Raw genomic sequence first — 13052 nt, 5'->3', positions numbered from 1 at the left:
GAAAGGGAAATCTTCATGTGTGTGTGTGGGGGGGTGCTTGTGCACATTCACTCCTTTCTGTGGCTGCAGGGGGTGTATTTTTGGGGGTACAGACCCCAAACTTTCAGCAGAGATTCAGACAAGCCTTCTTAAGAGACCACCCAAGTTTTGTAAACATTGGGTCAGGGGGTCCCGAGATATGGGCTCCCCCCTTTTTTCTTTCCATGGCTGCAGGGGGCGCATTTTTGGGGGTACAGACCCCAAACTTTCAGTGGAGCTTCAGATGAGCCTTCTTAAGATACCCCCAAGTTTTGTAAACATTGGGTCAGGGGGTCTCGAGATATGGGCTCCACCCCTTTTCCCTCCCCCCTTTTCCATTTCCGTGGCTGCAGGGGGCGCTTTTTTGGGGATACAGCCCCCAAACTTTCAGCATAGCTTCAGACAATCCTTCTTAAGATACCACCCAAGTTTTGTAAAGATGGGTTCAGTGGGGGCAGAAATATCGGCTCCCCCCCTTTTCTCTTTCCGTGGCTGCAGGGGGCACATTTTTGGGAGTGCAGATCCCAAACTTTGAGCGGAGCTTCAGACAAGCCTTCTTAAGAGACCACCCAAGTTTTGTAAACATTGGGTCAGGGGGTCCCGAGATATGGGCTTTCCCCTTTCCCCTTTTCCCTATTGGGATGAATGGGATCCTGTATGCATCTCCAGAGCAAAATGTCCCGTGTCTAAATGGAATCGTCTTGGATTACCCAGTCCTCCCCAGCCCCTCCTGATAGAACAGAAGACAGCCACAGTAAGACCCCTTTGGGGGCTTTAATCTATAATTTTTCTCCTGTGTGTGTGTGGGGGGGGGGAAGCAGAGTCTGAGTGTGTGTGGGGAGGGAGATGTTTCTGTGGGTGGGTGGGGGAAGCCAAAGGGGGCTTTTGCCGGTTCTGCCTGGGGTATGTGTTCCCCGTCGAGTCTCTCTCTCCCTGGTTTGAGGGGGGGTTCAGTTGTGTGTCTTCAGGTTTTCCCTCATTCATAAGAGCGGTTAGGTCTGTTTGGATGCTTGGTCAAAACTGGTTTTCAAATGGTGACTTAAAGAATGCATTTGGAGTCCCATGCAAAAGGGGAAATTCCACCCCTCCTGCTCATTATGCATAGCTAGCTGCCTCTGTCCCTTTCCATGGTTTGCAAACTCCCAGGTGTCAGGTGTTGCTTTGCACAGTTGCAAAGGTGTTGCTTACAAGGTTGTGTTGCTTTGCAGTCGTGTTGCAATGCTTTGCAAACTTCTCAGCTGTTTGTCGGGGCTGGGAGCTTTGTGCGTGGGCGGCAAGCTCTGCTCAGAGATGCACATTAAGGGTGGGGGGACCCCTTTCGGGGCCCATATCTCAGCCCCCCCCTGACCCAATCTTTACAAAACTTGGGGGAGTCTTTCAAGAAACATCCTTTGAAGCTCTGCTGAAAGTTTGGGACCTCTACCCCCAAAAATGCCCCCCCAGAGCCGCGGAAAGGCGCGATTATGTTTTTAATGGCTTTATTTGGCCGAATTTTTTTCCCGAACTTTGAATTCCCGCCGAATTGCACGGACCCGAAGCGGGGGAGTTCGGACTTCGGCATATCCCGAATCTAAACGGGCCGAATTCAGCCGAATCTGAACTATACCGAATTTTTTTTAATTCAACAGCCCTAGTAGCAACCTTTCTGTGCTCAGCTTCTGAAAGATATAGGGTGTAAAAAACTTCTCCTTAAAAAACATAGTTCTTCATTGTATTAAAAGATGGACATTATCACATCTAAGTGCCCATGATGCCAAAAAAAAAAAAAAAGATTGAATGGCCAGTGTGGTGCAGTGGTTAAGAGCAGTGGCTTGGAGCGGTGGACTCTGATCTGGAGAACCGGGTTTGATTCCCCACTCCTCCACATGAGCGGCGGAAACTAAACTGGTGAACTGGATTGGTTTCCCCACCTCTATACCTGAAGCCAGCTGGGTAACCTTGGGCAAGTCACACTCTCTCAGCCTCACCTACCTCACAGGGTGTCTGTTGTGGGGAGGGGAAGGGAAGATGATTGTAAGCCAGTTTGATTCTGCCTTAAGTGGTAGAGAAAGTCAGAATATAAAAACCAACTCTTCTTCTTCTTCAAATACTATTAATTTTTTTTAAAGGCAGTTAGGTCCTTCTGTTTCCACATATGAGATTGTACTATTCCTACAGAAGACTCTTGGGGCCAAGAGTCTGGAGCTCAAATTATCACCCTCATCCCTCGATTTCAGTTTGCTGATATTTCTGATTCCCAGCTATTTAAAAAAATCCTATAATTTCTTCTCAGTGAAAATGTAGTATTAAAAACAATAACTCTATATAATGAATATAGTGGTTTTTAAGAACTGCTCTATCAATGATAATGCCACCATTTCCCATTCTTCTTATTTGTAATTTGTGGCTGATTATTGTCAGGGCGGAACAGGTGGGACACATTTATTAAAATCCATCTCCAACAGTAGGCATTTAAATGTCTACTACTAGAGAAAATTGCTTATTGTATGTCTTATGCTATCTGATCAAATTATTTTTTTATATTTTTGTAATCCAATTTGAGACTCAGTGAGAAAGGCAGGCTATAAATGAAGCAAATGAAGTTAGACCACATGAAGAGGGAAGCAGCATAAAGTCAGGCAGAAATAAAGAGAATGAAAAAAATTAAAAGTAGGCCCCATCTTGAATTATTTAAAGATGAGTCCTGGTTATGAAAATATGAAGCATTCATAAAGTACTAGAATAGCTATAAAGCAGCCATAACACAGTCATGCTTATAGCATTAAAATGTAATCTTCCATCTTTCTGCAGAATTTCTCGCTTCCAGCAGTTTTATATTTATTATGATATATCGCATGGTATGCATGCTGGTGGTTTGAAATCACTTGTTATAAAATCACCATCTCATGCTCCATTATGATCTTTTGTTTTCATTAGACTCCCCTAATTTTACTATATCTAATCCAATTAAATTAATTTCAACGGAAATAATGACTTGGCAGACATAAACTATAGCACCACAAGCTGCTTCGTTGCACAGCAAGACATCTTTTTCATAAATAACTCATGAATTAAAACATTTAAAGAAACCCAACCCAATATTTTCAATATCTGCAGTATCCTTACCATTACAAATTTTTAATTAAGAAAATGAATATTGATATTGTATCCTTAGCAAAACTATTATATGCCTCCCACAAACTGTGAGAAGTTCCAGGTACAGCCTTGGAATGAGAGCACACAGGAGATCATGGTGTCTTTGTATTATCCGATTTATTTATAGAAGCAAAACATAAGTGGAGTCAAAGAAAGACTCCAAACAAGGACAGCTTGAGCCAACAGCCAGTGAGCAATCCGGTGCTCCAAAGTACTTTATTTTCAGCCAGCTCACAGCTGTCATTCTGCCTTCTTTGTGCTTCTTCTTGACTCACACTGCCATTTCTTTTCTCTCACTCACTCTCACACACACATCCCTACCTATCCCTCTGTTGGCTAACCTTCTCCAAGCTTTAATGAGAGAGCTAACAAGATATCATGCGTGTGTGCATGTGTGCCATCAATTCACAGCTGACTCATGGCAACCCTGCAGGGTTTTCAAAGCAAGTGACATTCGGAGGCGGTTTGCCATTGCCTGCCTCCGACCATATCCTAAGAATTATCTCCCACTGAGGAAAAGTCTACACCTATTACAGACCATTGCCCTGACCTGGATGCTCCAGGCTAACCTGACCTCGTCAGATCTCGGAGCCTAAGCAGGGTCATACCTGGTTACTTTTTGAATGGGAGACCATCAAGGAATTCCAAGGTGACTAAGCAGAGGAAGGCAATAGCAAACCCCTTCTGTTACTCTCTTGCCTTGAAAACCCAATGGGGTTGCCATAAATCAGCTAAATCAGAAAGCAAACATAGAAGGTGCAACAGGGAAAGGTATAGAGCAATGGTTCCCAACCTTTTTTTGACCAGGGACCACTAGGACTTTTTTGTTCGGTGCAGGGACCCCAAGGTTCAAAATAAAAATTCCGAGAATTTGAAAATAAACTTTAATCATAACTGTTAGTTAAACATTAAACTTAGAATAATATTTGAATATATATATATATTATAATAGAGAACTTTTAATTGAAAATATTAATTTATTATGGGTTTATAACTTTGTTTCGCGGACCTTAATTTAGTTCTTGCGGACCCCTGGGGGTCCACGGACCCCTGGTTGGGAACCAGTGGTATAGAGGGAGGGAGGGGCCAGTTTGCTGGCACCAGTAAGAGGCCTGGCAGAAGGGCAGAAGGCAAAGCCTGGACACTTCCCAGCCTGAGGGAACTGGGGTGGGGCAAAGGCAGGTGGAAGAGAAAACCACAGGCTTCTCCAGCAGGGGCAGTGGTGCTTTCTACACCTAAGCAAATTCCCCACAGTGGGCGAGGCCCACAACCTAGGGAGCTTCACACTTTCATTAAGCATCACCTTAAGCAATACCAGACTGTCAGAGCCATTCACAGTAATAAGTCACTCAAAACAAACACATTTTAAACTGTCCCACATAGTTATGAATTTCCAAATATCATTCACAAGCTAAGGATACAGCAACAGTAACTATATAACACCCCTGCAAGTCAAATAAATCTTGATACTTACTGACAAAGGTCATTCATACAGCTGGAAATATAGGGGTACGGATCTATGCTTTGGTGGCAGCTGAGGAAGGGAAACTGCAAGAGTATTTGGCACTTGACATAGATGTTCTGAGCACAAAAGAATACAGTTATGTAGTTGTGTATATACACTTCACTAATCTAATATATTTTCACATTTTTCCCAATCCCAGGATGCTTTTAGTGCAATGCAAATGACATAACTCTCCCCAGCGTGTCATTTTTTTAAAAACTAGAAACCCTGTTTGTCATTGTATTTTAAACATTGCCCCATCCCAACAAGGTTTACATAGTAAAAAAAAACCTTTTGCTACAAGATAAGAACGCAGACAGCATTTCCTCTCATTATCTCAAAGCCATTGAAGTTAACACAAAACAACATAAATTGAAATTATAATCCAGACCCATGCAACAACAAACAACAAGTCAAGATTAGGGTATTGTACACACTAGCATGCCAAATTTTTTGTTGAGCTTTTAATGATATTTTATTTTTAGTCGCTCTTATATTTTATGTTTCATTCTAACAGCCATCTTGGTTGTTCATTTGAATGGAAAGGTGACATAGAAATTTACTAAATAAATAAATAAAGTAATTCAATCACCTATATTTCTTCAAAAACATTTAAGGACTTTTTCACCACTGACAATCAGATTATTCCTCTAGACCTGCCTACTTGGCCAGGCAGATGGCTTTGCACACACACACACATACATGAACCTTTATTGGCATAATATCCACATTGCCAGATGTATTTGAGATGGCTTTGCATGAAAATATATGAATAGCAAGCTAACGAGCTTACCTCATAAGACTCTGAATCAATAGAGCATGGACTGGGAAAATCAGAGGCAGTAGGTACACAAGTAGCATCATCTGGAGTTTGCACAGACCAACTGTTGGCAAATTTAGCAATATCTTCTTTATAGTCACCTACATCAGACAACATTTGAAAATATCATTTACCATAACAGCTAGTAAGATCTTGTCAGTACAAAAGCAGAATATTGCAAAGTTTTTTTTCTCAAAAAGGGGGAGGGATTAAAATGAACTTGCACCTGCCTATAATAATGTTAGAATGGTTTTGAACAGTCCTTGAATCCTCCAGCATACAGGGCATGTTCTCCCTCATTAGGACTATTTTAGCAGCCTTTCCTCCCAACTAGAGGGGGTGGTACACCTACCTTTCTCAGTTCCTTCAATGAACTACTATAGAAGTTCCCAAACGTGTGAAACAAGTCTCTGTAGCAGCAAAGGGAAGTGCTATTGTCATTATAAACATACGCTCATTTGCTATCCTGCCTTTTCTCCCCTCCTCCTCTCAATAAAGATCTGAGGTAGGATATGCTGACAACTGAGCCAGTGAACTTTATGGCTGAGTGAAGATTTGCTATCCAATCTTCACTGTCCTTGTCTGACACTCAAACCAACACATCACACAGGTTCTACCTTTATGGCAATCAATACAAATTTTGATTGCATGGACTGTTGGTGCTGTTGGGCATGGACTGTTGGTGCTGGTTTATAGACGTCTTTGATAGCAAAATCTGCACCTGGCGTTCAGTCGGTTCTGAATGTAGAAGTGCTCCCCCAAAAGGACTTGTCCAGTATATGGTGAGCAGATTGTTATTTGTGTGTGCTAAACTAACATCACTCCTCCACTGGAAGATCTGGATGATCTCTTCTTGCATATCAACCTGCCCAAGAGTTGAGCTCCTTTGAGTAATCCTTTTTCTTGGAGCTTCTACCATCTCAAGGATAAGCCACTAGAGGGCTTTCTCCATGGTGGCATCTCAGCTATGAAATTCCCTCCTCAGGGAGGTTCATCTGGCACTATGATTAACACTGACACTAGGCTAAGTACGTTCTTTTTACTTGCGCTTTTAGCAATAAGGTACTTTTTATAGATTTTTAGGCTTGCCTCTTATTATGTTTACGATTTGAGTTTGATCCCAACGGAAAGTTGGTTTCAGGTAGCTGACTCAAGGTTGACTCAGCCTTCCATCATTCTGAGGTCGATAAAAGGAGTACCCAGCTTGCTGGGGGTAAAGGGAAGATGACTGGGGAAGGCACAGGCAAACCACACCATAAACAAAGTCTGCCTAGAAAACGTTGGGATGTGACATCACCCCATGGGTCAGGAATGACCCGGTGCTTGCACAGGGGACCTTTACCTTTTACCTTATTGCCTTATTACCTTATTGCTCAGCTATTAATTAGACAAAACTTGAGAAAAATTACAGCTCTATAATGAAAAGATTTACCATCACTGTAATATTTCCTGATGATCATAAGAAACCAAGATTCAAAATAATTGTCTTTACAAATACCAGGATTATTTGCTTACTATTTTGTAGTATGAGATCATCTGACATATCACTATTATAGTTTCCACACAGACCACATGTTTTCCCCTTGTGTTCTTCTGTTAATTTAACATAAATCCCAGAATTTCCATCCCAGGCTAGAGAAAAGCCAAAGGTAGTTTTCACCAGAACGTAGTCTGCTAATCGTTCAATAAAAATATTTCCAATTGTTTGGGGCAACATCAACCTATAAAAACAAAAGGAGTCTCAATTAAAAGATACAAAATCACTATAGTCTGTTATCTTTTACTAATGTGTATCATATATACTAATATGTATTATATAGTGTATTATATATACACAACATACTCAATTCATACAAATTACTTTGGGTTGGATCTTTTCCACTGTGCAAGATGGAGGGGGGCAATCTTACCCATGTCCCTCATTGCAACAGCCCATTCATTCCACATGCTTTTTTATCCATGCAGGTTCTATGAACCCCCCCACAGCTTTTTATGGACCCTCCTCTATTTGACACCAACAGATACAATGGTAGGATCCAATTCTATTTATATGTACAACTACTGAACACAAAATATTACTAAAATGTACTTAATTCTTAAGAATTTTTTAAATTATTTTCACTTTCCATGCAAATATTAATAGTAATTTAGATAATTCATATCACTTTGTGTTTAATGTTTTAAAGGTAAAGGTAGTCCTCTGTGCGAGCACCTACCTGGTCATTACTAACCCATGGGGTGACATCACATCACGACATTTACTAGGTAGGCTATGTTTACAGTGTGGTTTGCAATTGCTTTCCCCAGTCATCTACACTTTATCCCAAGCAAGCTGGGTACTGATTTTACCGACCTTGGAAGGATGGAAGGCTGAGTCACGCTTGAGCTGGCTACCTGAAACCAACTTCCATCTGGATCGAACTCAGGGCATCAGCCGAGCTTTGGCTGCAGTACTGCAGCTTAGCACTCTGCACCATGAGGCTCATGTAATGTTTTACTTTAATATAAAATGCTACAACTAATAAAGTACTTCTATAGCCCAAATGTGATTATAACCTTATATTTCCTACATCAAAGTTTTATTTTTCATTTTTTGCCATCAAGTAACAGCCGACTTGTGGCGACCCCATAGGGTCTTCAAGGCAAGAGATGTTCAGAGGTGGTATGCCAGTTGCCTGCCTCTGTGTACCAGCCCTGGATTTCCTTGGTGGTCTCCTATCTAAGTACTAACCAGGGATGACCCTGCTTAGCCTCTGAGATCCAACCAAATCAGACTAGCCTAGGCTGTTTTATTACCCAGCATCTGTATTTGGGAAAATAAAAGAAACTTTGTGTCCCCAATATTTCATTTCTACTAAAAGAGCTTTAGAAAACACTTTCTGAATTATTTACCTGCCTCTGCCTTTCCTTACTTCATGTCCCAATATGATTATTTCATCCTGATTTAAAAAGAACAGGCTGATGGACCGCAAGCAAGAGTACACAGAACCAACACAATGTGGGCTGTTATTAATCTTGAAGGAGAAAAAACAGGGACATATTAATAGCAAGTACATGCAGTATTTTCATACAGTGGCATAATCATCTTGTTTTTTGATAAAGATGAATGGGAACAGGAATCTCTCAGAGAAACTTTCCACGCTATGTTTCGTACTCAGATACAAATATTCCAACACACAATGTGGATTTATTGCGTTACTTATGATGAGAACAAGTATGTATCAGTTGCTTCTTTTCTAGTCAAAACAGAAATGTTCAGGAGGCCATTGTTATGAAGGGATAAGAATCGTAGTAGAAGGGCACCTTTATAATGGAACACGACTGTGATCTATTACAATATGTATCACCTTGCTTTACCTTACATCTTATACCTGACAAGGGGAGCTTTGACTCTCGAAAGCTTACACCCGAAAAACCTATTGGTCTCTAAGGTGCTACTGGACTCGAATCTAGCTCTTATACCTTGTAATTCCACTTTCTGCACTGTTTATAGTATACCTTTCCTTAGACAGTTTGTTGCTCATAGTGTTTTCTAAATCTGTAATCCTAGTCCTATAGGTTGTTTCATGCTGTTTGATTGCATTGTTTTAATTTTGCAGGGCCGCTGAGTGTAAGGGGCTGTGGGGGGACAAAATTCAGGGGGCCCAAGTCAGCTGGAGAACCCTGAAGCCAGAGTCATGCTGCAGTCATGGAGTGCATTTATCAAATTACATTGTCTGGTTGCACTGCTGTGCATACTGCAATCTACCTCAAGTCTCTGCAGGAAAGGTGGGCTATAAATAAAGTAAATAAAAATAGAATAATGAAAAAATTAAAAAGCATAGAAGAGAAAAGGATTGGGACATACTTTCGTGTATTGTACAGAGGATCATAAGTACAAAGCCTTCACAACTGATGTGGTGTGCAAGGTAACGGGGAAAAAACCTGAAGGTGCATTTCACAGCATACTCTTAAGACATGGTGTGCTTGATGTATTTGGTAAGCAATGAAAAAACTCTTCTTCTTGCCTCTTCTTCCTCTTCTTGTAATTCTAGATCAGATGTGAGGAACCCTGTCTTCATTTGGCTCCTAGATTGACCAGAGGATGGGACCATAGATACAAATATGGGCCTTACTGCACTACCACAAATACACAGGTGAGCAAGCACAAAAACAGATGTTTCTCTCTCCATCCCATACCTCAATACCAGTGTGTTGGGATCCGTGCAGAGCAATTACAGAGGAATCTGTTACAGGAAACGGAAGAAAGGGAATGGATGTACCCTATTTCCCATTCTTGATAACCTCTCTCTTGTGCCAGATCCCCAGTCTTACCCATACAGTATATTGAGGCTCTGGATCACTGCAGTCTTTCACAAAAATATATGAACAATTTCCTGGGAAGTAATAGTAGATGCCATCAAAGGTTTCAAAGTGATGCTGTCCCCATGATTTACAAATACCGTCTCTGTCTTTGCCAGCATTTGGAACTGAGGATAGTAAATCAGATATCGATGTGTAAGTTTAATGGAAACCAACATGGTGCATGCAACACAGCCAAAATCTATTCCATAAACCATATTTTTAAAATGGCAAATTAAAAACTAGAACAATAAACCTGCATGATTTAAGGAAATTATTTTTGCAAAATACAGGCCAAGATATATGGGTGCCTATCCAAATCAGTAATTCATATAAAAGGTTAATAATGTAGATAACTGGCCTTTTCTCTGCAATTGCTCCCAAACAGGCAAGCCACTGTCCTTTTAAAGCTAGTTTGCTATTTCAGGAGTGGGACCTATTGCAGAAAAAATTACATAGGAAAGTTGTGTCGTGGTTCTCTTATTTGCATGCACATTACCGGTACTTCTTTTGTTCGCAATCACAGAATGTGGATTCAAAACACAGCAGAAGCTAAAAGGTACACTGAGAGAAAATATCAAAAAAAAAATGTGCTGAATGTTGCCCACCCTCACAGCTTCTAAAGGGACAGAAACCGCATCCCTTTTGAGACCTAACCTAAAGTTCCATTAATTTCGAAGGGGTTCATGATGTATTCCCACAAGTACACAGTGGTATCATAGCTACTTTTATGCTGCAGCTCGGTTACTATCAGAAACTAGGTGGAGCATGGCTATCACACCCATTCTGCAGTCATTCAATTGATTACTGGTCAGTTACTGGGATCAATTCAAGATACTGGTTATCACCCATAAAGCCCTTAATGCCCTTGGACCTACGTACCTGCAAGATGACATCTCCTGCTATACTCTGCCACAACAGCTTTGCTTATCTGAGTAAAGCCTCATGAAGGTGTCACCCTGCAAATGGGTACATTTGGTAACTGCCATACACCCACATTCTGTCGTGATTCCCATTTTGTGGAGTGGCCTGCCTGAGGGAGCCAGCAAGGTTCCCACACTTCTACCATTCTGCAGATTATGTGAAATAGAGTTGTTCAGGAGGGCATTTTTACAAATGGATTAGAACTATCATATAATAGAATGTTTCAAGAGGGCACCTTTATAAAGGCACTGGATTGTAGTCTATTGCAGTGGTCGGCAAACTCATTAGTCAACAGAGCCAAATATCAACAGTACAACGATTGAGATTTCTTTTGAGAGCCAAATTTCTTACACTATATAGGTAGGTACACTGTTTATTAACTTAATAAACTTTAATTAAAGTTTTAAGTCTTAATTAAACTATAGGTACACTGATTAAAACTAAATAAATAAATAAAAGCATCCTCCCCACCGGAGTTGGCGGAGAATGAATCTAACATGGCTCCCCCCCCCCCGGCCGCCTCGGCCTCCCGCGCTCGCCTCTCGGCCTCCTCCTCCTCGCTGCCGCCGCTAGGGCTCCTTCCTTCCTTCCCTCCCTGGCCAGCCTGCCATCCGCCCATCCGCCCCTCCTCAGTGCCTCCGCCTCCTCCGCCAGCCAAAACCAGCCCAAAAAATCCCGCCCACTGATTGGCTGCCGCCGCCTGCCTTGGCGCCGCCAGCCCTCAAGCGCCGCGTTCAAAACCTGTCCGCGCTGTGAGGGGAGGGAAAGGGGGGAGGAGGAACAGGGGTACGACAGGGAGAGGGAGAGTCCACTCCAAACCTCTGCACTGCAGCCGGTGTGCAGCAGGAAGGGTGGGACAACCCCGCCGGGGACTGGAGAGGCCACCAGCTACCACCTACCCTTTCCCAGCAGGATCTCCAGTGGGGGGAAGAGCAGAACCCCCGAAGACAGCCCAGCCAGCGACCACGCAGCCACCCGAGAGCCAGGAGAGAACCAGCTGGTGCGCGGCGTTCTACCAACAACCAGCTGAGACAGGGGTGGATGGGCGTGCCCAGGGCGGGGCCAGGGAGATTGTAGCAACCAATCTGGGAGGGTGAAGGAGGCTGATGCAAGCCTCTCTGGCCCTTATGTGGGCTCGGGGGGTGGAGCCTAGGAGGGGAAAGGGGGGTGGGATGAGGACGGACGGCTATAATAAGTGGCTGTGGGGCGGAGGCCAGGGAGGAGTGAAGCAGTGCCACCGGATGGGCAGAGCCACACTCAAGGGGCCAGAGAGCCGCATGCGGCTCGCGAGCCGTGGTTTGCCGACCACTGCTCTATCGCAATGTTCATCACATGTATCACCTTGCTTTTACTGCATAGTAATCCACTGTCTGCATTGTTTATGGTGTGTCATGCCTAGGGTTGCCAGGTCCCTCTTTGCCACCGGCGGGAGGTTTTTGGGGTGGAGCCTGAGGAGGGCGGGGTTTGGGTCCAATGGCCAAAGCGGCCATTTTCTCCAGGTGAACTGATCTCTATCAGCTGGAGATCACTTGTAATAGCAGGAGATCTCCAGCTAGTACTTGGAGGTTGGCAACCCTAGTCATGCCTTAAGTTTTTTGTTTGCACTGTTTTCTAATCGTATTCCTACTGTATTGTTTATTGGGTACCTTCTGCTGTCTGATTGCATTGTTTTAATGTTGATGTTTTTAATCCACCTTGAGTCTCCGAGAGAAAGGTGGCTAAAAATAAAGTCAATAAAATTTTAATGCAACAGTGTAAAGGCTGGTCTATTTAGCAATGTATCGTATGCAATGGCTTCACCACGGGGATTCAGCAACTTTTGGGATACCACTGTACATCTTTTGGGGTAGGATGTTATGCCACAGGGTCAAAATAATCACTGGCTCAGTGTTCAAACAGCTACACACAACTGACTTACCCTGGATAACAGTCTCTATCACTGCATTTTGAAATGCTTTCACTTCTCTGGTAATCTGTGCAAATCAGGCTTTCCTCAAAGATAAATATGATTAAAGTAGGGTCTAGTGTGTTGATGGAAGTAATATGCAGCCAAACATAAGTCTGTGTGCCATGTTCTAGTTAAAACTAAGATCTGAACTACAGCCACCAATTGGGAGCAACTGCAAAAGTAATACAGGTTCTATTGTTTTTACAAAATATCCCCCAACATCTCATCTTAATGTGTGTGTATGTGTGTATCAAGTCACAGCTGACTTATGCTGACCCTGTAGGGTTTTCAAGGCAAGAGACCTTTCAGAAGTGATTTGCCATTGTCTGCCTCCAAGTGGGCTGAGAGTGTTCGGAGAGAAC

At 42.7% G+C, this 13052-nt stretch overlaps 1 protein-coding gene across 1 annotated transcript in view; it reads right to left on the bottom strand.

Annotated features, from left to right (window-relative positions):
- OTOGL (otogelin like) overlaps positions 1-13052 on the bottom strand; it is a 118895-nt gene that overhangs the window by 98874 nt on the left and 6969 nt on the right. The window contains exons 6-10 of the mRNA XM_056846517.1: positions 9792-9946; positions 8370-8491; positions 6993-7198; positions 5451-5578; positions 4628-4734 (exon numbers count right to left, since the gene is read on the bottom strand). Coding sequence (XP_056702495.1) covers positions 4628-4734; positions 5451-5578; positions 6993-7198; positions 8370-8491; positions 9792-9946 — 718 coding nt within the window. The remainder of the gene's footprint in view (positions 1-4627; positions 4735-5450; positions 5579-6992; positions 7199-8369; positions 8492-9791; positions 9947-13052) is intronic.

The sequence above is a fragment of the Euleptes europaea genome, chromosome 3, assembly GCF_029931775.1.
Source record: "Euleptes europaea isolate rEulEur1 chromosome 3, rEulEur1.hap1, whole genome shotgun sequence".
NCBI classification, from domain to species: Eukaryota; Metazoa; Chordata; class Lepidosauria; order Squamata; family Sphaerodactylidae; genus Euleptes; species Euleptes europaea.
The sequence above is the reverse complement of the archived record's forward strand: the minus strand, read 5'-3'. Positions and strand labels throughout refer to the sequence as shown.